This window comes from Sarcophilus harrisii, chromosome 1 (genome assembly GCF_902635505.1).
Source record: "Sarcophilus harrisii chromosome 1, mSarHar1.11, whole genome shotgun sequence".
Classification (NCBI taxonomy): domain Eukaryota; kingdom Metazoa; phylum Chordata; class Mammalia; order Dasyuromorphia; family Dasyuridae; genus Sarcophilus; species Sarcophilus harrisii.
In genome coordinates this window covers 490,900,419-490,925,918 of record NC_045426.1, presented here as the reverse complement: position 1 = coordinate 490,925,918, position 25,500 = coordinate 490,900,419, and the positions used below count along the sequence as shown (strand labels likewise).

The 25,500-nt window shown below is 34.6% G+C and overlaps 1 protein-coding gene and 1 long non-coding RNA gene across 5 annotated transcripts in view; one reads left to right on the top strand and one right to left on the bottom strand.

Annotated features, from left to right (window-relative positions):
* The window catches only part of TTC39C (tetratricopeptide repeat domain 39C), a 105,851-nt gene that overhangs the window by 24,795 nt on the left and 55,556 nt on the right, over window positions 1–25,500 (top strand). Inside the window, exons 2-5 of one of the 3 annotated variants that reach the window (XM_031946519.1) lie at window positions 7,568–7,616; window positions 8,263–8,316; window positions 9,907–10,035; window positions 20,876–20,990. In XM_031946519.1, coding sequence (XP_031802379.1) covers window positions 7,568–7,616; window positions 8,263–8,316; window positions 9,907–10,035; window positions 20,876–20,990 — 347 coding nt within the window. Of the gene's footprint in view, window positions 1–7,567; window positions 7,617–8,262; window positions 8,317–9,906; window positions 10,036–20,875; window positions 20,991–22,479; window positions 22,656–25,500 lie in introns of those variants that run through there. The other 2 variants (XM_031946520.1, XM_031946521.1) reach the window with 2 other exon arrangements.
* The window catches only part of LOC116420596, a 69,228-nt gene continuing 62,093 nt past the window's right edge, over window positions 18,366–25,500 (bottom strand). Inside the window, exons 4-5 of one of the 2 annotated variants that reach the window (XR_004230961.1) lie at window positions 20,486–20,521; window positions 18,366–18,691 (exon numbers count right to left, since the gene is read on the bottom strand). This is a non-coding gene — a long non-coding RNA (uncharacterized LOC116420596). The remainder of the gene's footprint in view (window positions 18,692–20,485; window positions 20,522–25,500) is intronic. The other variant, XR_004230962.1, reaches the window with a different exon arrangement.

The following is a 25,500-nucleotide window of genomic DNA, read 5'->3' as shown; positions in this document are numbered from 1 at the left end:
CTCACATAAAGTACCATATTTTAAACTTGTAGGCTAAAGGTAGTGGATTTTACATATAGTATATCTAGAAAAATGTATTCCTTTTTGGGTCTTTATAGTAAATGCCTGAACTATCTGGTCTTTTGCCAAAAGGAAGACAGTTACCAGACCGTTCTGCTCATCTTTTGTGAGGTGTGGAACCTGCTTACAAGCAATTTTCTTTTGAGTAAATGATGGGACTGTAGAGAAAGGAAGGAGGAGAGGGGATTTTTTTTTTTTTTTAGGAAATAAAATTTTTAAAAAGCACGTTCATGAAGGAATACTAATGAATTGTGATCAAAACATATTTTATCTTTGTAAATTGAAATTTCATCTGTGGTTTTAGTGGGTGGGTGGGTAGGTATGTGGGTGTGTTTGTATTCAACTGAGTTTTAAAAAAGGCTTTTCAAATATTGGTTCTGTCATTTGTTCAAGAGTGACTGTGAAAGTGAAACAAAGAATACAGTTGTAATTTTGTTAATTAAGTGGATACAAATTAGTGACTACCTGCTGTCCTTCCAGCCCCTTCTCCACCTTATCCTGAATCATTTACTTTATTGGCTGTGTGACCTTGTAGATGTCACTTTACTTTTCTAGAGCTCAGTAGGTGAATCTGTAAAATTAGTGGGATTTAACCGGGTTGATTTCTAAGGTGCTTTCCATCTCCGACATTCTATCATCCATTGGGATTCAATTTTCCATGGAAAAAGCTTTTTGTAAAAACTTAACCAGATTTTAATTTTAAGATATTAAAACTCAAAGTTATCCTTAGTCAATGAGATTATTATATCCAAATTACACTTGTAATTTAGATATTATATGCACTTTTAAAGGTATTATTTATATATATATACATACACTTTGGGGGGTGTGTGTGTATATATATATATATATACACACATACATACATATAGACACATATACTTAAAAGCATATGCACTATACACATGAATAGGACTGATTGGATGAAGTATTTCTCAGTATTGAGTCACATGATCCCTATTCTCAGAGTTGGGAGGTTGGGCTTTGGACTCTGGGTCCAAGAAGGACCCTAGGAAGTCACATGATCTCTAAAAGGTCAGACAGGAAGTGACAGGAGATTACAGGAACTGATGTGACCTGTGAGGGGGTGGGGTGGGCATCATTATACATCCTTTTAGTCTGTCCAATGAAAAGGCTTGGGTTTTTTCCTATTTAACTGGCTGTTACTTCTGACTGGCCAGGTTCCAGGGGCACATGGGAGGAGTTGGATGGCTCCCAGCTGTATGTTTGGGCCTCTTCCCTGCAGGGACTAAATAAATGCTCTCTATTTGTATCTGAAGATATCTCTGATTAGTTAATTTGGGGAAGGGGGGGTCTTGCACCCATCCCCCACACACATATATACAATCTAAAAAAAAAGTTCACCATTAGATATAACTACTTTCTCATGAGATTGCTGGTGGAATGACATTTAAATTGATTTGATTTGAAGCCCAGTTCCTTCTAGTTAGTTCCTTGTAATAGAAGAAACTCAGTTATCTATGAGTACACAGTGTCCTATGTTCTAACAACTGTATGAATAACTTTTCCTTTACCTTTATCATTGTTTCCACCAACTCTGTCACTCTTCCTTTAGCTCCCAGTTGATGCACCCCTAAGGAGGCTCTTTTTTTCCCACCTTTCCTCTATTGTTAGGAATTATTCTCTGATTGTTTGCTGCAGGTTCATGCTAGCTGACTAACCATTGTACTGATTTTTTTCCTTGTCATTCTACCTCCAATCCATCTCTTTTAGTTCCCTTGGTTGTTAAGTTCTCTTTGTCTCTTAGGGAGAAGACATAGAGTTTAATATTTATCTCAGTTGCCCTATTTTTTAGGGATAGCAGTGAGCCTAGACCTATGATTTCATCACTGTAGGGAATTCCACACATAGATTCCCCTCTAGGGGAAGAGGAGACGCATCATTCCATCATCTAGTTTCTCAAAGATGAGATGAAGGGAAAGAACATCCTATACCCTTTCAAATGACTCATAGGTCATTTAGTACCTGCTTCTAGTCTTGTCTCTTCCTCACCTCCAGCCCTTATTCTAGGCTTTCTCAACATACCCTTAAGTCAAGTTCTCTTGCCTGAGGAAAGGAGAACATTACTATTCCTATAGCTTCAAGTTTTTGGTTTTTTACCTGAAGTTCCCAACACTTTTTAAAGGGCTCTTCCTTAAGATCATGATGCTATTAATTTTGAAAATATCACAAAAATGCCCATTTAAACATTAACATACCCCCTCCCATTCCAATCATACCCTTCTCTTCACACTGATTCTAAACTCCACAAGTCATTACTAAAATATCATCCCCCATCCTCCACTGCCCATTTCCTTATTCTCCTCTTCAGCCACCCCAAAAGTCTCAACCAAAAGCTACATACCTCTTTTACTGCACCTTTTAAACTGCCTGCTCCATAGACAATAAATGTACCTTCATATTAATCTTTTCCTTTACTACTCCTTCTCTCTTTTGTCTCTTACCTGGCTTCCTCCTTATGAAAGAGAGACCCTAACCATCTTCCAGCATTGGCCATACTTTGATTCATTATCTCCTAGTTACTAGTCAAAGAGGGGGAGTTGAAATTCCTTGCTCTCTTTTGTCATTTCCAGGTTCTCTCCCTACCACTGTCACTCTGTAACTTCTCCTCTTCTGAGGAGAAAGTCCTTATCTCCACTCAATCAAAATTTTGATAGCTTTGGTTTATTATCTCCAGGGTAGACCTTTTCCTTCCTCAGTGAATTTAGTACCTGCCTCATAGTCTTGTCTCTTCCTCACCTCCAGCCTTTATTCTAGGCTTTTACAACATACTGATAAATACTTCCTCAAAAACTCTAATTTACTTCATCAACAACTCATTACTTACTTTTCTACCTCACCTCAACTACACAGAGATTATCATACCTTTGATCTTGTTACCTAGAAGTGTTCTTCCTCCAGGTACATGAACTCTGAGATTCCCTTATCTAAGTACAATCTCTCCTTCTGCGTATCAATATTAAACTGATCTTTATATACATTGTAACCTCCAATCCCTTGACCCCTCAGTATTCTGCTAGGTCATTGCTTACTCTGTCCCTTTCCTCATCTTGTCCACTTGGTATGCCAGTTCAACTTTGTATGTAATCTTTTTTACAAAAACTGCTAAACTTTAGCTTTGGATCACTCTCATCATAGTTTGCTTTTACTTATACACATGTGCTGAAGGACACAGCTGGAGAAATCATATAATCCTTCTGACTAGGTCCTTTACAGATTTGTTATAGAACATCAACTGGGCCCTCAGTGCTACCAGTCAGTTTTTTTTTCACTGTCCTGCTCACCACAGTGGCTCTTCAAATCTCTCCTTAAACCACTTATGACTCCCTACTCCTAGCCCCTGATTTCTCAGCTGAGAACCTTTACCTCATATTTTACTGAAATTATTGAAGCCATTCTCTTAAGAGTTCATTCTTCTATCTTTCTCTCATATCACTGAGATGGCTTCTTCCATCCCTTTCTTTAATTCTTTCTCACATGAGGAGTGGCATTTGTCTTTGCTAAGATTAAATGCTTCCATTCCATCTCTCTTCTTTAAGAAAGCACTACTGTCTTCCCATTGGCCCAAGGCACATATTTTTAAAATAACTTTTTGTTGAGAAAATATATGCATGGGTAATTTTTTACAACATCGTTCTTTGCACTCACTTCTGTTCCGACTTTTCCCTTCTCTCCCTCCACCCCCCCTTATACATGTTAAATATGTTATAGTATATCCTAGATACAATATATGTGTGCAGAACCGAACAGTTCTCTTGTTGCACAAGAAGAATTGAATTCAGAAGGTAAAAATAACCTGGGGAGAAAAACAAAAGTGCAAGTAGTCCACAATCATTTTCCAGTGTTCCTTCTCTGGGTGTAGCTGATTCTGTCCATCATTGATCAGTTAGAACTGAATTAGATCTTCTCTTTGTCGAAGATATCCACTTCCATCAGAATACATCTTCATACAGTATCGTTGTTGAAGTATATTATGATCTCCTGGTTCTGCTCATTTCACTCAGCATCAGTTCATGTAAGCCTTTCCAAGCCTCTCTGTATTCATCCTGCTGGTCATTTCTTACAGAACAATAATATTCTATAACATTCATATACCACAATTTGCCCAATCATTCTCCAATTGATGGGCATCCTTTCATTTTCCAGTTTCTAGCCACTACAAAGAGGGCTGCCACAAACATTTTGGCACATACAGGTCCCTTTCCCTTCTTAATATCTCCTTGGGGTATAAGCCCAGTAGTAGCGCTGCTGGATCAAATGGTATGGACGGTTTGATAACTTTTGGTGCATAATTCTAGATTGCTCTCCAGAATGTTTGGATTCATTCACAACTCCACCAATAATGCACCCAGTGTCCCAGTTTTCCCGCATCCTCTCCAACATTCATCATTATTTTTTCCTGTCATCTTAGCCAATCTGACAGGTGTGTACATCAGAGTTGTCTTAATTTGCATTTCTCTGATCAATAGTGATTTGGAACACCCTTTCATATGAGTAGAAATAGTTTCAGTTTCATCATCTGAGAATTGTCTGTTCATATCCTTTGACCATTTATCAATTGGAGAATGGCTTGATTTTTTTTTTTTTATAAATTAGAGTCAATTCTCTATATATTTTGGAAATGAGGACTTTATCAGAATCTTTAACTGTAAAAATGTTTTCCCAGTTTATTGCTTCCCTTCTAATCTTGTTTGCATTAGTTTTATCTGTACAAAGGCTTTTTAATTTGATATAATCAAAATTTTCTGTTATGTGATCAATAATGATCTCTAGTTCTTCTTTGGTCACAAATTCCTTCCTCCTCCACAAGTCTGAAAGGTAAACTATCCTATGTTCTTCTACTTTATTTATAATCTCATTCTTTATGCCTAAATCATGGACCCATTTTGATCTTATCTTGGTGTGTGATTTTAATGTGGGTCCATGCCTAGTTTCTGTCATACTAATTTCCAGTTTTCCCAGCAGTTTTTGTCAAATAGTGAATTCTTATCCCAAAAGTTGGGATCTTTGGGTTTGTCAAATACTAGATTGCTATAGTTATTGACTATTTTGTCCACCCAGGCTCATATTTTAAGTGTCATCTTCCCCTCTGCATTTATTAACTGACTCTAATTCTATAATTTCTGTGTGGCCAAAGCTGAAACCATTGCCAATGGGAATATTTTGCAGGTCTTTTTTTTTTTTTTTCTTTTTCTCTTTTCTTATTACCTAATTCCCTACAGAAAGCCTTAAATGAGCTTACTAGGACATTTGCTTTGAGTATGAAAATTCATTAATCTTTCCTAGTGTTCTAAACTTTTTGGTTACAGCCTTTAGAAGTTTTTCTGTTTGGCTTCATTTTAAATCTTTCAAGATAACAGAATCTACAAACAAAGAAACATAACACTAGACAAAAATTTTCCTGTATTTTATAAAGATTCAAGCCTACAAAATGATAAGACAGACCCATAGGGATTTAAAGAAGAAAACCCTTTTAGGTAGAAGTGGGCAAAAATCACCACTTGTAGCTGCTAAACAAAAATAAAAATTCATCTGACCAGGATAAGATTTTTCAATGATCAGTCATCATTTCTTTAGTTTTCAGTTATGTTAAGAATCAAATTAGAACTAACACAGATTACCAGTTAAATCTCTTGAAAATTTATGTCAGAAGTCACTTAATTCAACTGAATTGATTTTAAAAGGGTTTTAGTATACACTAGGTCCTGGGGCTATGGCCTTCAGGACCTCTTCCTCCCCTGCTTTATCCTTAGAGTGAGGAGCATGAATCTTTCCTAGGGACAGGTGAATAAATCTTTCCTGGGACGGATGCTTTGGTCCTACCTTACATGCACATCCCTCATTTACTGTTTTAATTGAGCAATATAAACCTGATTGTCATTCTGGAGGGTACAGATATTTTCTTTTTTCTCTTTCTGCATTCTTTTTCATTTTATTTAAGGTTTCTTTAAAGGAATCCAAGTTACAAGAGGCTTTTCTTTTGGTGGTTTTGAGTAGCCCATTATTAAAAGCATCCCACTTGGGATATTAAATTTTCTTGCTGGCTTCATCAAAACATTTCTCAGGGTAAATTATTTTTAAATTGGTGATGAGTTGTCTTGGATCAATTTCTCCTGATTAGTTAAATATTTGCAGATTTGAGGATCATAATGTAGCGACATATGGCCAACTGTTGTCCCTTTGGTGGGACAGGGTACCTTTAGCATCTTGGGAAGTTTGGTTACTCATGGGAACTTGGTCAAGATTTTATTTTATTCCAGAATTTTTCTTTTCTTTTTTTCTTTTTCTTCCTTCCTTCCTTTCTTTTTCTTTAATTTCTCTTTTTTCCCTTTCTTTTCTCCTCCTTCTCTATCTTCCTCCCTCCCTCCCTCCTTCCCTTTCGACCTCCTTTCCTCCTATTGTTTCTTCCTCTCTCCTTCCCTTCAAAGGTTCCTCATAGTAGGATGCCTGCCCTGTAGTGCCCACACTGGTGTCACCAGTGGAACCCATTCTGGGGGTCTCTATTTGTGGCTACAAATCTCTGAGACTTTTTAGCCTCAGTCATTGATCCGTATTACCCATCCCAGGCCTTTGCCTATCCTGCCACTCCTCTGGTATCCAAACCCCTTTTCCTCCTAATAAATGAATTCATCTGAAAGGAGTTCAAAATTCAAGCAAGGAGTCTACTCATCAGATCCTAAGTGAGGGTGGACATTAAAGAGTCCTAGGTGGTATCAAAGTGCCTGTTATCATCCCCCTCAAATGGTCACAAAGAAGCCCCTGATGAATCTCACTTCTGATACTAGAAATCTTAACTAGATGAAGCCCACCCCTCAAGATGGAGAGAAGTCCAAGTTGGATTGAAAGCAGAAAAGCTTTATCAGGAGGAAAATTGGAGAGGCTTGGGAGATCTATTTATGAAAAGCACAAAAGGGAGGTTCAAGGAGGAATTAGGAAAAAACAATAGACAGTCTTTCCCAGGAAGAGGTGGGACACAGAAACACATTGTTTTGTTTTGGGCCAGTTTGGGGGACACAGCTCAGCAAGGTCAGCCAGCAAACACCAGCATAAGTGTCTGAGAGTAATAAGCAAGACTGGCTAACTCCAGGCTCCCAACTGGCTCCTTTCAAAAATAGGCTTATAACTGTATAAGCCTAAGGCAATTTGAATGGTAAAAGTAACTTATAGAAAACAGACATATTAATTTCAGTGGCACTAATATAATACCCATATAGAATACTATATAAAATATAATCTATTTTTTAAAATCTTTCCTTATTGGCTCTGATATTTCTGTAAATGTGTAAATGAATACATTGCATGGCTTTTCATACCAAGAGAAGCCTCTTTATTTCTTGGTTTGTGTTTAAGAGAATTTCATATGCCTGAGGTACTGAAGAATTTTTATCTTTCCATTGCCAAAGTTTTATCATTATAATAATTTGTCATGCTTTTAAAAGGGGGCATCAAGATTAACACAGGAATAATTTTTGTGTTTCCTTGACAGAAATCATAGCCCACTAATGAGTTTTGGAGCCAGCTTTGTCAGTTTTTTGGTAAGTTGATTTGGGAAGAGAAAAAAGAGGGAAGAGAATAGATATTCTTTACCTACTGTCTGGAAAATAAAGAGTTTGAAACAGAAAGTTTCAATTATTTTAATGATTTTCTTTCTTTATTCAATTGTTTTAAAAATCAACTATTAAAATACAGATACAATTGAAAAAGGTGCCCAAGAGAGAAAATTCCCTCTAGCACTATTGAACGAGATGAAAATAAAAATTTGCCAATTATTGTCACTTTAGAAGCCCAAATATAGGAAATAAGGGAAATATAGAACTTGATTATATAATAAATGGAGTAGTGTGTAAGAATTCATGATTTGAGTATTTTTTATTAACTCATATATAGAAAAGCATAGGATGGTGTACAAACAACATTTAAATCAAGCATCTTTTTAAAAATCTTAATAATAAGTATTTACAGAATCATTCTTTACTTCCACTTTTAAATTAGCAAGTAGAGGCAAAAACAGTAAAAAAAAAAAAAATAGAAGGAGTAATAATGATAATAGTAATAGTAACTGATATTTATTTAGCATTTGCTATGTGCTAGGCATTGAGCTAAGTACTTTAGGATTGTCTTCTCATTTAATCCTCAAAACAAACCTGGAATGTAGGTGATATTGTTATTCCCATTTTCTAGATAAGGAAACTGAGGGAAACGAAATTAAATGACTTGCCCAGGATCTCACAGCCAGTAAGTATCTGAGACCTGATTTTTAACTTAGGTCTTCCTGATTACAGGCCCTACACAGCATCTATTGCATTACCTAGCTGCTCAGTTAACATTAGCATTAATTCCTTATTATTAGTAAAATGAGATGCAGAAAATAAGACGGTTAGTGTTACAACTTTGGCCACTCTGTTAAAAAGGAATCTGGCTGCATAAGAAAATCATTAGATATTGGGATTCAGAGAACCTTGGTTTTTCTGGCCTTTTTTTTTTTCCTGCCTCTACCCACTTACTAGCCATGTGACTTTAGCCAAAATACTTAATCTCTTAGCTTTTTTGTGTAAAATGGATATGCTTACCCTTTCTACCTCACACAATTATGGTAAAGGTTAATGAAGATGGGTAGTGGTTGCAGGTTTTGTTGTTGGTACTGTTGGTGTGTTAAGTTCTAAAGGATGTAAATAGGATTAGAGATACTGATAGTATTAATAAAGACACTGTTGCATTTTCTTCCTGCCACTGCCTGGAACTAGTTGAGCAGATAACATGACTGGAGCTAGGTCTCATTATACATTTTTTTTTTTTACTAAGGACAGCATAATTTTTGGAGTTTTCAATAAGATTACTGTGTTAGTAACCATCTAAAATGATTGTTGTTTGAATTAAATGAGTTCTGAGACCGTGTATGGTTCTGATACTTTAAGATTTATGATTATAATGGTATAGTAGAAAATTCACAGGCTCAAGAGTCCATAGAACTGGATTTTGGTCTCAGTTCTTTAGCTAAACAGATGTGGCCTCAAATGAGTCACGTTCTAGTTCTCTCACCTTTAAAATGGGGAAATTAACTGGATGATCAACAGCCAACATTCTTTGAGTCTGTTCTTAAAGAATTCATACTTTGTATAAGTATAAAAAACTTATATTTTATATTTGTTCCACTTGAATTTCTGAGCAGGCAGAATTGAGTTAGAACTGAGAACCTAGAGTGAAAGCTGCTACTGTGGGTATGCTAATCAGAAAGTAAAAGGTCTTTATTACTTTTTTAAAATAATAAAGACATTCTAATTTAATGTAGTAAAGCTTGTTTGTCAGTAAGTACATACATATTTTTTTTTTTAATTTAATAGCCTTTTATTTACAGGATATATACATGGGTAACTTTACAGCATTAACAATTGCCAAACCTCTTGTTCCAATTTAACTTTCATTCACATTGTTACCCTAGATGGCAGGATGACCAGTAGATATTAAATATATTAAAATATAACTTAGATACACAATAAGTATACATGACCAAAACATTATTTTGCTAGTACATACATATTTATTACTTTAAATTTTTATTTACAGATGTCATATGGTAGCTTTTTATATTAGATTTAATGGGTAACAAATTGAATGAAAGTTAAATTCTGATTCTGGAAAATTTAAAGCCTTTATTAATTATTTTTCTTTTGTAAGAACTAATTAATTGGAGGAGAATAACTTTTCTTTTTCTTTTTGGGGCTACTGGAACTTTGTGTAAATCTCTCTTTTTCTGTCAAAATTTTGATGTAATAAACTGTCTTAGACATTTCATGATTTAATTTTTCATATTTTTATTTTTGGAAGAATGCCATGATGACATTTGAGGAAGAAAAAATGCAATTGGCATGTGATGACTTAAAAACGACAGAAAAACTATGTGAAAGTGAAGAAGCTGGGGTTATTGAAACAATCAAGAATAAGATCAAGAAGAATGTAAGTCTGTCATCATTTAAATGGTGAATTTTGCACATTTGGAAAGATTGCTGCTTGGTTCTGACATTAATTACTACTGTGCCATGATTTTGGCAGTTAGAACACAAATTTCATATTATTAAAAGAATAAGAAACTAATTTAAATATTTATCAACTGGAAGCATTTTCTAATTAATGGAATATTTAAAAGGTACTACTGTTATTCAGCATATTGTATTCAGTAATGATTCTGGAAATGCATAGTGATGATTTGGCTTAAGAAGGAAGCTTCATATTTAGAGGCAATTGTTCTACTTCCCTTGTACAGTTTTCTGAATAACCCCTAAGTGTCTTTTTACCAATCTTATGATTAGTTCCTAAGAACAGCTAGATATTTCATGAAATCAGCAATTTGGCATTTATGTAGTTGGAAATTAGGGGTAGGAGAGATGGGAAGATTTGATATTAATTTTTCTCTCCTGAATATATTTTTAATATTTGAATGTTCTTTATTCTCCAGTTGTTGTCCTTCAAGATACACTTAAAGAATATCTTTTAATTAATCTTTTTTTTTCCCCCTGAGGCAATTGGGGTTAAGTGACTTGCCCAGGGTAACACAGCTAGGAAATGTTAAGTGTCTGATTTGAACTTGGGTCCTCCTGACTTCAGGGCTGGCACTCTATCCACTGTACCATCTAGTTCCCCCTGACTAATGTTAAATGAATAAAACCTCTTCGCTATCTACTATTGCTCCTAAGATTTCATTTAGTAGATAATTTATAGTTTCAAGTATATAAGGAAGAATATAGGAAAACATTGCCAGAATTTTTTCAGCCCATTTGTATTAGTATATTTAACTACAAAACAAAACAAACTACTACCTACTATCATTTAAGCACTAATATGTTTGATTCAGCATGCATCAATAATGTGGTCATAATAGGGTTCTTGTGTTCTTTTTTTTTTTTTTAAGATAAGTGTGTGTGTGTGTGTGTGTGTGAACTGTAGTAATTTATAAATTTTTCCAGTAGTATTTCTTCAACATCTATTTGGATTCTTTTAAAAGAAGTCTCATTTATTTTCTAATTTCAAATATAATGATTTGCACATGATAGGTATTAAACAGTTGTTGAATTGAATTTTCAGCATGCACTTTTCATTTTTTATTGTATTTTAAATGTCCTTCTTATAAGTTGAAGTATTAACACATTTTTAAAAAGATATTTTGGAATCCTTAGCTTATAATACCGAATTTCATTTAGCCTTTGCCCTAAAACTACATTCCAGAAATATTTTTAAAATATTTTCACTGTATATTTCTGTGAAAAGTTTGGAAATGTTGTTATGACAGTACTTGTCAATGTTAATTAATCATAGTAGCTAAAATCTAAAAATGATCTATGGATACTTTGAAACTCTTTTGTTCCTTTTTCTTTTTGCATAGAATTTTTAAAAGTTCATTTTCAATTAATCTAAAATTAATGGTAATTTTTACCATAATCATGATGTTTTTCAATATTTATTTCTGTAACGACTATATAAGCGCTACCGAATTTCATTTAGCCTTTGCCCTAAAACTACATTCCAGAAATATTTTTAAAATATTTTCACTGTATATTTCTGTGAAAAGTTTGGAAATGTTGTTATGACAGTACTTGTCAATGTTAATTAATCATAGTAGCTAAAATCTAAAAATGATCTATGGATACTTTGAAACTCTTTTGTTCCTTTTTCTTTTTGCATAGAATTTTTAAAAGTTCATTTTCAATTAATCTAAAATTAATGGTAATTTTTACCATAATCATGATGTTTTTCAATATTTATTTCTGTAATAGAATTTTTAAAAGTTCATTTTCAATTAATCTAAAATTAATGGTAATTTTTACCATAATCATGATGTTTTTCAATATTTATTTCTGTAACAACTATATAAGCGCTACCGAATTTCATTTAGCCTTTGCCCTAAAACTACATTCCAGAAATATTTTTAAAATATTTTCACTGTATATTTCTGTGAAAAGTTTGGAAATGTTGTTATGACAGTACTTGTCAATGTTAATTAATCATAGTAGCTAAAATCTAAAAATGATCTATGGATACTTTGAAACTCTTTTGTTCCTTTTTCTTTTTGCATAGAATTTTTAAAAGTTCATTTTCAATTAATCTAAAATTAATGGTAATTTTTACCATAATCATGATGTTTTTCAGTATTTATTTCTGTAACGACTATATAAGCGCTATTTCATTTTCTTAGAATGGCTTTTATAGGGTCCAATGAGAAATATCATTAAATGACAACTCACATGTTAGCCACTATAGTTTTATGCTTTCTTAGCAATATGTAAAATCTTTTTATTATCTTCATTATGACAAATATTAGTCAAATTCACTCCTGTTATTATTCACTTCAGTATTTTTATCTAAGTTTAGAGCACGGAGTTATTTTTCTCTAAGTAGGTTAAATTTTTTTAAAAAAATAGTCCCCTCTGACTTTAATTTTTTTTCTAACTTAAATCCTCTATTCTTATAGTTTCAAACACAACTTACTCTAATAAAGAGTTTCTTAACGTGTCTGTGAACCTGCTGTTTAAAAATATTTTGATAATGGTTTCTCATTATAATTGGTTTCCTTTGTAATCTTGTATATTTTATTTTATATATTTAAAAATATCATTCTGAAGACTCCATGATCTGTAGGTTTCATTAGCTTGCAAAAGTGTCCATAACACAAAAGAGGTAAATAACTGAGCTAGAGTTATTGAGAAATGTTGGGGTTTTTTTTAGTAAATAACTCTAATGAATTAGAGTTGTTGAGAAATGTTAAGGCGATTGTAGAGGAAATTAAAAGCTTTGTGGCCAAGATTTTGCCTCTTTTGAAAAAAAAATGAAAATAATGACTGGGACCATCAAATTATTTTTAAAAACCACACCAGATTGCCATTTAGTACATTTGAGCACAGAAGAGATAAACATCAAAATGAAATTGCCCTCATTGCTGTGAATGAAGCTTATTTTCACTTAGTTTTCTTTTTATTCCTCCTGTGTTCTCTTTATAGATATAAAGGTATTCTATATTTTTGGATAGGTATTCTATAGTCTTTCCAATACATAGGATAGAAATCTGTTAGTTTTTAATTTTGTGACTTTAGTTGGTACTTCAGTTTTCTTACCTTATTCACAAGATTGTTATTTCATTGGTATGGGGTACTTTTAATACCTTTGTAGGTTTCAATCCTTACCTACCTTCACTGGTGGCTTGAAATGGTATGATCAAAAAAATTGTCATATGGCAATTGAGCCTTGCCAGACTTAGCTAATAGGTTGTTTCACTACTAATAAACACTTTCATAAACTTGTATTTTTAAATATTTTGATAAATAAGATTGTTTATTCTCTCAAGGAGAGAAATAGAACTTGAAACTTGAAACCGAAAACTTAAAAAAATATTTTAAAAAAAAAACGGTTTTTAATTGTAATTGAGAAAAAATATTTTAAAATAAAAATATTTTTAAATGTTTTGATAAGTGATTTGATATAATTTATAAACCTTTAATTTTATTTATGTATTTTAGAACATGATACATAAAGGTCTAGGCTTGACAAGGTCTAGATTTAGGGAACTAAAATGAAATTAGAGTTTCTGGTGGTCAGGGAGTTAAATGATAAGGTCTATTGGCAGGTTCGTGGTTCAGGGAATCAAATGGAGAGATTTGGCTCCCCTGCACTCCTTTGGGATTTGGCACAAGGATAAGGAGTTTTGGGGAACTCCCTTCTGGTGGTGCAGAGATTCTCTGTAAAGGAATTTACAGACACGAAAACCTAGATTGATAAAAGAAGTTTAATTATAGGGATTGGGGAGTAAGGTTAGAAATCCTGACAGAGAGGCATAGAGTCTTGTTGGGGAAATAGGTGAGGATAAAGAGAGGGTGGCACTGGGAAAAGAATAGTCCATTGGGAAGAGACCCTTGGCATAGCAAGCATTGCATAGCTGGCATATTTAGAACCTCTGCAAAGAGAGGATTTTAGTTTGGCTCTTTTTTAATAGGAGCTTTGGCTACAAACTGAAGGGAACTCATGGGTGGAGTTCTACATTCTGGGTTTCACCTTGAGCTGAATTTGAATAGAATTCAATGAGTTTTAGGACTAACTGAACCCATCTAGATAACAGAAGGAAACTGTTTGTCCCTCAGGTGGGGTCCCTCACTGAGGCAGAGTTGAAGGAGATTTTCTCCTTCAAGGATTTTTAGAGTTTCAGGCTACCTTCTTCAGGCTGTGTAAGTAGAATCTTTGCAACTTGATGCAATATATAGTTGGGCTTTGCTAGGCTAACTTAACACCTCACTCACCACCAATGCCATAATGAAGCATAGACGTGGACTTTATTTCTATGTCTATACAAAAATGATATGTTTTATATAGCTTTAAAAGCCAAGTTTAACTTGACACATTGGAGAACAGGTGTTAGTTACTCTTTAATTCAAAACTATATTACCTACCATATTCAAAACACTGTGGATGTTGATGAGGGGATATAAAAGCAAAATGAAAATAGCTCCTGCTCAAGGAACTTAGGTCCTATATCAACAAAATATTGAATAGGAAAACTTGAAACTTTGATATTTATAATTTCACCAATTCCTTGGTGTCTATACTCCTTTCTGTGTAATTCTTGTTTATATTTTCTGTAAATTTTCCATAATGGAAAGCCACATAGCATCATTTGGACAGTAATTCAAAAGATGGGCTTTTATTGCAGCTATCAGGGTTCATTGTGGAATTATATAATCATATAAAATTACTTGGTAATTTCTCAAATATAATCTATTCCAAATTCCTTCCCCCAGTTCTGAGGTTCAGCTCATTGTCCATCTGTATCATGTTTTCAAAATATGTATCACAGAATCATAAAATCTCAGAATTGGAAAAGACTCTGTCACCCAGCTTACTTGCTGAATTAGTAGCATTCCTAACAGATAAATACTCTTGACTTGAAGGCTTCTAGGAGGGAGGGAGAAACTTGCTGCCTCTCAAGATTGTCTGTTCAGCTTTTTAGGAATTCTTTCCCCTTATATAACAACATCTGCTTTTGTGTAACTTCAGTACACTTATTACTTCTGTTTTCAGGCATCCTTCTTCCCCTCACCAGTCATTTAAGTACTTAATTCATTTATAACCAACAGGTATATTTATGACTTACAAAACAAGAGTGCTAAGTACCAAGAATATGTAAACACAAAAACCCCAGACAGAGACTACCCTCAAGGAACTTGCATTTTGTGTAAAGCACGGCACTGCATACTGCAACAGTATTCGGGAATTCCATTCCTAGAGCTATCCAGTTTCGAAAATATTTCTGAAAAAGCCTTTTCCAGCAGTGTCATTGTTCATGGAGTTAGTATCACAATAGGTGTTTGTGCATAAGGGGGAACATAGCCATCACACCCCTGAACTCAGCATTTCTTTACACTTAATTTCTTTTAGGTTCTTCATCAAACAAACATAATTTCCATTTTCCTCATAATTTTTGTTGACTTTTTTTTGAATATTCCCCAAACTGTCAGTGTTTTTCCCAAAATTCAACAGGCTGAGCTAAAATCAGTATTCTTTATATACTCTCACCAGGCAGACTACAGAGGATTTTTTCTTCCTTTAGCCGTCCATCAAAACTCCTTCATCTTTTTTATATGATGATAATTATGTAGCCATATTTTCCTGTCCTTATTTGTTCAGTTGATTTTTTTTTTAATCCAGAGTGTACTCTTTACATTTATTTAAATTTATTAAGTACATACTATGTGCAAAGCTATATGGTAGGTTCTAGTGATAGAAAGATAAAAATAAATAGATATAATTCTTTACTCTCAAAGGGTTTACATTCTGTTGGGGCTATATAACAGCTACATTATGTGCATGAAAATGTAACTCATTGAGAAGGGAGAAAGCGGTAGCATCTGGGGCATCAGAGAAAACTTTGCAGAGGTAGGAGCACTTCATCTAGGCCTAGTAAGTTAGTAAATAAGACAGACTAGAATTTTGAAAGACCTAAATGAAGAGGTAATACATAGCAAAGATAGGGAATAGTTTGAATGATTACATGGAGACAGGAGATGAAACAATGAGTTGGGTGAACAATTAGTCATCTAGTTTTTCTGAAACGTAGAAAACATGCAGGACAGTAGCGATATAAGATATATAGATAGAGCTAGACTGTATAAAAGGATAGAGTGCTGGATAGAGTGCAGAGCCTGAAGTGAGTTCAAACCTGGGCTTAGACCCTTATTATCTGTGTGACCCTGGACAAGTTTTTTCATCCAATTTGCCTTAGTTTCCTTATCTGTAAAATGAGTTGGAGAAGGAAATGACAAGTCTTTGTTGTCTGTCTGTCTGTCTGTCTCTCTCTCTCTGTTTCTCTCTCTCTCTGTTTCTTTCTCTCTCTCTCTGTCTCTATTTCTCTCTCTCTCTGTCTCTCTCTCTCTCTCTGTTTTTCTCTGTCTCTCTCTGACTGAGGCAATTGGGTCGTACAGCTAGGAAGTGTTACATGTCTGAAGCCAGGTTTCCTGACTTCAGGGCTGGAGTTCTAGCCACTGTGCCACCTAGTTGCCCTACATTTCTTGTATCTTTACTGAGAAAACCCCAAATGGAATCATGAAAAATCAAACATGACTGAAAAAGATTATTTGAAACATTAAATGCCAATCTAGATAGTCTGTATTTTATCCTAGAGGTAATAGAGAACTGTTAAATTTTTTTGGTTGGGGAAAGTGACATTGTTGTATCTGTGCATTAAAAAGAATGTTTTAGTTAGATCTATGGCATGGATTAGGTAGGAGAGAGACTAAAAACAGGAATACTCATTAAAAGACTATTATGGTATAGGTAAGAGATGTGAATGGAAATAAAAGAATTTGTGAGAGAGATGCTGTGTAGGTAGAACTGATTAGATTTATTTAGTAGTGATTTAGATATCAATGGAAGAGAGAAAGAAGAGTGGAGGATGATAAGCGATTGAATAGGAGATTGCTAGTAACCTCACTACAAACAAGGAGGTCTGGAGAAGGTGAATGTGTGGGGACGAGAATATGAGTTTACTTTTTGATATACTCAGCTTGAGGTCCTAGGGGGACGTGCCAGAAAATATAAAAGTACAGGGATAGAACCTAGGATTTAGCACAGGATCACCATAATGTAGAGAAAGAAATAAAAGCATGGTCCAGGGTAGCACTTGGGGTATAGGAATGGGATGATAATTTAGCAAAGGCCAAAGAAATATTAGAAAGGTAGAAGAACCCCATAAAGAGCAGTATCAAAGGGAAGAGAGAATTTCCAGGGTTGGATGGTGTTCAATGGCATAAAAAATTTGCAAAGGTTTTGGACTGAAAAAAAAAAAATCAAATTTAACAGTTGAAGTTATTGGTAATCTTTGAAAGAGCTTTGAAAGAGTTATTTCTATTAAATTTCACTTTGTTCAGTTCTGTGGCTCATTTGTGGATCAAAGTTTGAATTTATGTAGTGTTTCACAGTTTTACTAGTTCTGTGAAACTAGATAATATAAGTATTTTTGTCCCCATTTTATAGATAAAAATACTGAGGTTCAGAATTTGTGACTTGCCCAAAATCACATTACTAGTAATTGACAGAGTCAAGACTTGTACTCAGGCCATCTAATTCCAAGTTTAGCACTCTTTCCATTACGCTAGTTTTCAGTAGTGTGGCAGCTTGATGATTGTTGAATGAAGGTCACTCCTTAAGAATAGCAACAATTTAATGTTTTCAGACAATTTAAGAATTATGTGATTTTTTTAGCTTCTTTGTATCACAGAAACCCAAGAGTGCTACAGTATTTTTTTCTCCATCTCATGAGTTGATGTAGCCAAAAAAAAAAAAAAAAAAAAAAAAAAAAAAAGATTATCATCTACCTAGTGACTAGTCTTCTAATAATAAGCCTTACTTAGCCATGATTCTGAGAACCATCCAGGCTGATGTTCACAAACTTTTTCAGTATCATAAACTTGCTGCAACCTGCACTTCTGAACTCTTCTGGTAGAAACTCAGGCCAACACCACAACCAAATGAATCATCAGGATAGGATTATTTTTGTGGAGAAGCTAATCTCTATGCCTTTTAAAATTCGGTGTCTGATCACTAACTTTTATTTTGGTCAGACAGACTCCTCACATCCTATCTTATGATATCTATGAAACCACAGAGAGAAGAAAATTTGCCCAATAGTATAATAGCCGGAATTAGTAACAATTCTTTTTTTTTTCCATATTAGAAGATGGGTGACAAGAGTAAGAGGAGACTATTACCTCCATTTTTGTTTTATCACGAGCATTTTTTGAGGGGTTGGGCAGAACTCAAATGTCCGCAGATGGTTTTTTGGGAGGGTTGGTGTTTCTGTTTTGTTTTATTTTACAAAACAGCTTGTTAAAAATTGAGTTTGTTTTTACTTTGTGGCCATTGATTTGGATTCCCAAGTCCTTTTCTCTTGCTTTCCTAGAACAGTCAGTATGGTTAAAGGTATGGGGCAGTCACTCTGAAAAAAATGAAATTGAGTCTAAAGCTTTTGAGGTTCTTCCAAATTGGTTCTTTCTTTCATTTAGACAAAAAGCCCTCTATGCTGAATCTTAGTGAGAGGGGAGAATCCAGTAATATTTTTGGTAGTAGTTCGAAGAACCTGTTAATTAAAGAAACAGAAAGGAGGAGAGTCACTAGTAGAGTCACTGGAAATAAAAGGACAAGAAGGGAATATTAGTCACACCAGCTATTTTCATCATTAAGCCCTATTCCTCATGTAAATACTTTAGGAATCATTCATAAATGCCTATTTCTGACTTATCCATGTTAGCTAGATTTACATTTTATAAGGGAAGCTTTAATTTTCCATATTTAGTTGCAAACTGCAGACCACATCTTATTTTCATCCTTAGAAAATAATATCTGTCCTCCCACACCACTCCCAGGCATGTTCACTCCAGTGAAAGGAAGACTGCTGAAAGGCACAGTGGATAGAGCAGGGGGCTTGAAGTCAGGAAGAATCAAGATCCAGTGTAGCCTAGATACTTAGTTGGGCACTTCATTTAAACTTTGTTTGCCTTAGTTTCCTTTTCTGTAAAATTGAGATAATAATAGCATCTTTCTCAAAGGCTTGATGGAAGGATCAAATGAGATGATATTCCTAAAGCTCTTAATGAAATGACTGGCGCCTGGTGCTTTAGAAATTCTACTTCTTATTACTATTATTATTATTATAATCACTAATATACAGGGCTTTCAAGTTCTTGTGGTGCTATTATATAGTGCTCTAAGGTTTATAAAACCCTTAATGCATATCATTTGATCTTTAAAACAACCTGGAGAAAAAGGTGCTATTATTATTTCCATTTTACAGATGAGGAAACTGAGAAGTTACATGACTTGCTTACATTCACAAATATTTTAAGTGTCTAAGCATTTGAACTCAGTTCTTCCTGACTACAGTTTCATCACTCTTTCTATGAAATTATTTAGCTACTCCTTACCCAATGACACTTGTAATTTCTTTCAGCTTTAGTAAATCTGCCCAGAGATTATGTTGCATTGGCAGAGCCTTCAAAAACACCACTCCCTCTATTCTGCATCATGATGAGTAGACTCCAGGGTAGGACTTTGTGGAGGGGGAGGAATTTTTAAATGGAAAATCATGATTTATTTCAGATATTGCTAGGATAGGATGTGGCATGAATAAAATAAATTTAATTTTAAATTTTCAAAATGTTCTATAGTAAAGTTATCTTTTTCACTTTTAAGAAAATGCTTTTATGATACAGAGCAAAGTTGTAGGTGCCCCTTCCCCTCTTCCACATCTTCCTAAAAATACATAGTGGGGAGAGGGGAGAGCTTTGTTTTAACTAAGCATACATTTCTCTTTGTGAGTTTTCTGAAACTTATTTTTAAGGTGTGTGTGTGTGTGTGTGTGTGTGTGTGTGTGTGTGTGTTTTAAATCAATCATCCAATAGATTCCTAGATATTTTTACCCTGATTACTCATACTCTCTAACCAGGGGTCCTCAAACTTTTTAAATAAGGGGCCAGTTTGCTGTTCCTCAGACCGTTGGAGGGCCGGACTATAGTAAAAACAAAAACTTTGTTTTGTGGGCCTTTAAATAAAGAAACTCATAGCCCTGGGTGAGGGGGATAATCGTCCTCAGTTGCTGCATCTGGCCTTCGGGTCGTAGTTTGAGGACCCCTGCCTAACCTCTTAGCTACCATAAGCCAGGTTATTATGGGATCATAAGCTGATTTTTAATATAAACCTAAAGGATGGCAAATATTTCAAATTAACTTTTAGATTCTTTATATTGTAACATGTTTGCTCTATTCGCTTTGCATAAAGAATTGACTGTTTAATTAAAAGATAAAGAAACTGAAAACTGCATCAAGATAATCAAGCTTGACCCCAAAGAAGAGAGAGAAGAAGCAATCACATTCACCTTCTTTAAGTGGTGGGAGACTTTGGGTGTGGAACGCTGGGAAAGTAATAAAAAGCAAACATATCAGTAAAAATTTATTCTTATAAACAAAGTAAAGAAAGATTTGCAGACTTAACATTAATTTTTGTTATATGTTTTAAGATCCTTCTAATTTTATAAATTTGACTAGATATTCTATTAGACAACACTCTTAAAATACCAAGTCATATCCAATGGAGCTATATATAAAACATTGTTAAATTATGACATACTTTTGAGAAATTGTTTCATAATTCTAATTTTGGAATTGTTTCATTCAATGAAGAGTTATCTCAAAACAGTAGTGCATAGGATTGCTAATTTTATGTTTTATCATGGCATCTCCTTTCCTTTTTTGCATTATTCAAACAGGTTGATGCCCGAAAATCTGCACCATCTATGGTTGATCGTCTTCAGAGGCAAATAATTATAGCAGACTGTCAGGTTTACTTAGCTGTACTTTCTTTTGTGAAACAAGAGTTGTCAGGTAATGTTGAACATTTTTAATGTTTTAATGTTTAATTTTTATTCCATTTTAGTGGGCAAATTATCAGTAGGACTGTTTTTAGAAGGCCTTCTATTTCAGCTCTGAAAATATATGGTACTAGATGCTTTTTATTACTTACTGCTTAAAAAGGTAAACCAAATGCACAAAAACAAATACTTGGGAAAACAGGAATAGTAGCTATCTGTGTTTCATCCTCTTGTCTCAACAGTATTTAGACAGTCACTTCATATTGGTTATAAAAGTGGAGATGACCATTGTCTTCTATTTTATACTTTCTTTCTTTGTGGGAACCAATGTGATGTGATGAACCTTAAAGTGAGAAATTACTATCTCTATCTTTAGGATACAGATTTTGAAGGCTGAAAAAAGACATTAGTAATAATCTAGTTTCCATGAATGAAAAACATTCTTATCTTCCCTTTTAAAAAAGGAAACACATTTCTTTTTTTGTTTAGTCATAGAAAATTCTATGCATTCTTTAACCATCCAATAGCATCTGATTTCCTAACCAGAAAGTAATATCCAAATTTAATAAAATAAATTGCTTTTTTCAGATATTTATTGTCAAGGGATTGATTGTCCAGTCCTACTAGTAAAAGCCTATCCGATGAAATGGCTAAAACTCTTTGGGGGAAAAAAAAACCTAAAACCAAATTTTATTTTAAAATTGTGAAGGATATTTTGCTATTTAATTGAGATACAAACTTTTCTTATCATACAGTGTTCTGAAGTCTTTTTCGTTATTTGAAAAATCTAAGATTTCTAACTGGATCAAGTTACTTGTGGTAGATCTTTTTGTTTTCATTATCTCAAATCTCTTCCAGTGACTTACTGGCATGAACATTGAATGTTCTGGTGAAGGATCTACAAATCAGAAGATATAGATTCTGGACCATGCTGCAAAAAGGATTAGTACAATAATGTTTTAAAAAGTTAATCATTTTCTTTTACCCATTATAGTGCACCAGAAATGAAAGAATAATAGAGTTTTTTTGGAATTCTTTGTTCAAACACAGCACACTAAAATCTGGTTCTGTAGATATCTCAATATTACTAAGATTGTAAGCCTTCCTTATTTTTCCTTCTGATACTTAAAAGTCTCTTGGAAAGAATGCTTACTTTTAGACAGAAGTTGAAACATGAGTTAATTATTTTGTCAATCCTGTTTTTTTTTTTTCAGGATGAGTTCATTTGAGTTATATTTAGTCTTTGCTGTTTTGACAATGTACCTACCTGGTTCTTCCTGCGGCTAAACAACTTTGTGTGGATGTTGAAATGAAATTGTGACAAACATGACGTTCTCAGATTCCAACAAAAATAGCTTTCTGCTGAGTGGCTTCACATATATTTCAAAGCAGCAATATGCAAAATAGAAATGTGCTTAACTTGCCTTTCAGTAGCTCACTGGGCTACCATTTTATTTTCTTCTGTGTTGATTTTGCGTTTTGGGATTTTTTTCTAGGTGTTTTTTGAATGGACATTTTTCCTATGAGAAGTAGTCCTCCTGGGCATGAAAGTATTCAGGTGTTTGTTGTAGGTGTTCCTCTCTTCTCTCTGGAGGGACGTGCAAGCTAGGGAGGTGTGGAAACAAGTTCCCAGCCTTCCTGGATAAGGTGGCTTGGCCACCAGGCAAGGAGATGAGCGGTAGGTAGTGGGATTAGCGGATCATCTGATCAGAATAGTAGTAATATTCACTCACATTTTTGTACATTATACTTTTAAAAACATTTTTATGACTTATCTTGTGGGGTTATAGAGAAGTGGTATGTTAATCATTATCCTTATTGCCCAAGATCACACAGCTTAGTTGTTTTTGTTTATTTTATTTTTCATGCAGGAGAGGTGACAAAAATAGAAATATAAAACCGGTGACCTGTGAGTGAGCAGCTTTACATCCAGAGTTGCCATCTCTTCTTTACAGTGCCTTGTCCTTTGCAGGAGGAGTCAGTCTTCAGGGCATGAAAATGGTTATGAAATATGGAGTGTAGGGAAGGTTTCACAACTTGGAGTGAAATCGTTAGAAGACCCAAGCCTCACAAGGTGGGGGGGGGGGGGGGACAGAGAATAGGTATGAGGTGGGTGTAGCCTGAGAAGGCTGTACTGGACTGATTCCCAGGTGGAACAATAAAGAGGATAGGGTTCCAGAACTGAAGAGGGAGGCTTATGGTAATTAGGTGAAGACAGAAGCTGAGGACCCCTAATTCCTTAGACAGCCCTCCTTTACATTAAATCATGCAGGGACAAACTAAGTCTGTCCTAGTGTTGGGTCTTGGACAGGAATGGGGATTCATGATAGGGATTGGTCCTAGAGAAACTGTTGGGCAGGTGACATTGAAGATTGTAGGAAAAGCAGTTTGTTACCAACTTGCCAAAGAACCAGTTCATCTGCTTGTTCTGCAATATGGGTGGGGACCATTTGGAGGAAGACCTATGTTACTTCTACTGTGGTAGGTATATTAGAACACATGTAAATAATATTTGTAGTATAGGCAACTAGATGGCTTTCTGGAGGCAGAAAGACCTGAGTTTGAATCAGACACTTAGCTGTGTGACCCTGGGCAAGTCACTTAATCTCTCCCACCCCTCAGTTTCCTCATCTGTAAAATGGGGGTAATAATAGTATCTTCCTCACAGAGTTGTTGTTTATCTTGAATGAGGTAACATGTAAAGTGCTTTGCAAAACCTTAGACCACCATATAAATACTAATTATATTATTAATCAATCAATAAGCCTTAATATTAAGTGCCTACTTTATTAAGTGCCAAAAACTATGCTAAGGACTGAAGTTATTATTATTAATAATAGTGGTAACAATAGTATACCTATTTACCAATGGAAATGCATCCTGCTCCTTCCTCCCCCTCCCCATTTTATTCAATCACCATAAAACTTTACTTTTGGGAAATGTCAGCATATCTTGATATGTTCATTTTACAATTAAACCCTCTACTCATTACCATGAACAGATCAAAGCACCAAAGATTCCTTTGTTGGGACAGAGACCCCAGTCCTGCTTCCTAGCTAGCTTGGACCGTGACTTTATTCCAACTAGGCAGATTGTCTATGGTTTTCTGTTTGTGCCAATGAATCATTTCACTGGTACAGACTTTCAGAAGCTGACAGGCTCATTGATTGTCTGTGACATTTCAGAGGGACATCTCATCATTAAGAGATGAGAACAGAATGTGTGTGTGTGTGTGTGTGTGTGTGTGTGTGTGTGTGTGTGTGTGTGTAGGAGGGACAGATTATTGGCTTTCCCTCGCTGCTGCTGCTCTGTGAGTGTGACATCATTGACTGCATTGCTGCAGACGTTGGCCTTAGAACTTTTACTCTCTAAGCTGTAGTACTATTGAGTATGCAGTACAAACTGAGCCTGGTTTGAAGTTCCCTCAATCTTCATCTGTCTGAGCTTTGCAGTGTTTAGAATTTTTAGAATCATAATTATGAAGCATTGCAGTACGAAGGTTATTGTACTTAGCCACAAACATATAGTAAGAATAAAATGTTCCTTTAAAGGAAAATTTTATTTTAAATTTCATTGCAATCAGTTCTTTGTCTTCAGTTGCTCCCATCTAAATTTAAAGTTCTGCTTGCCAGCCTACAGTTGAGAGCATTAAATTTATGGAATTTTATTATTTAAAATATTTTATTATTTTTTATATATTTTTCAAGGAACAAAGAATTGTGATGTCAGATTCTATAATAGACTGTTCATTTCATTTTTTATTTTAAATTGGACTTAACTTTTTAAAAGAGAGCTCTATGTAATATGCACAGTGGGTGAGGTTTCCTTTTATTTTGAGGCTAGGATGATATTGCCCCTGCTCTACCCTTGTCCAGGCTCTCATTATTTCCAGGTGAAATTATTTTTGCAAACCTTCTATCTGACCTCTTTTGTCCTCTTCCATTGTGTCTTTTATACTGCTGTGAAAGTCTTTGGCCATAAACATTCTTTTTGTTATGTCCTTCTTCTGTTTAGAGACCAGTATTGACTTTTTAAAATTGTATTAAAAACACAGTAAGTCTTCTGCCTGATTTTCAAAATCCTCCATACTCTGGACCCACCTTTCTATAAACTAATTTTGTGCTACTTTCCAACATGCACTTTAAATATCTGGGGAACATACTATGTTAGCTTGATAATGTCCTTTATTTGCTCCATGAAAACATGTTATGGAAAATAATATTATAGAGGGGCAAGTGGTTCTATCAGAATAGTGAAGAGCTGTGGTCCTCATCAGGTGGCCCTCTGGACCCTCTTGCTCATCCTCCAAGCTTTTCAATCTGAAGTCTCATTCCAGGTGTGGAATTCATTCCTTAGCAGTACTTTCTCTGCCTCTAATTGGATGTTTCCTCTTAGAACTTTCAGTGAGATAGTATTTTATAAAGTACTTCCCACAGTGCCTGACATATTGCAGGTGCTTAATAAATGATGATTTCATTTCCCTTCCTTTTCCATTTTAAGGAAGGCATCCAGGCTAGTTATAA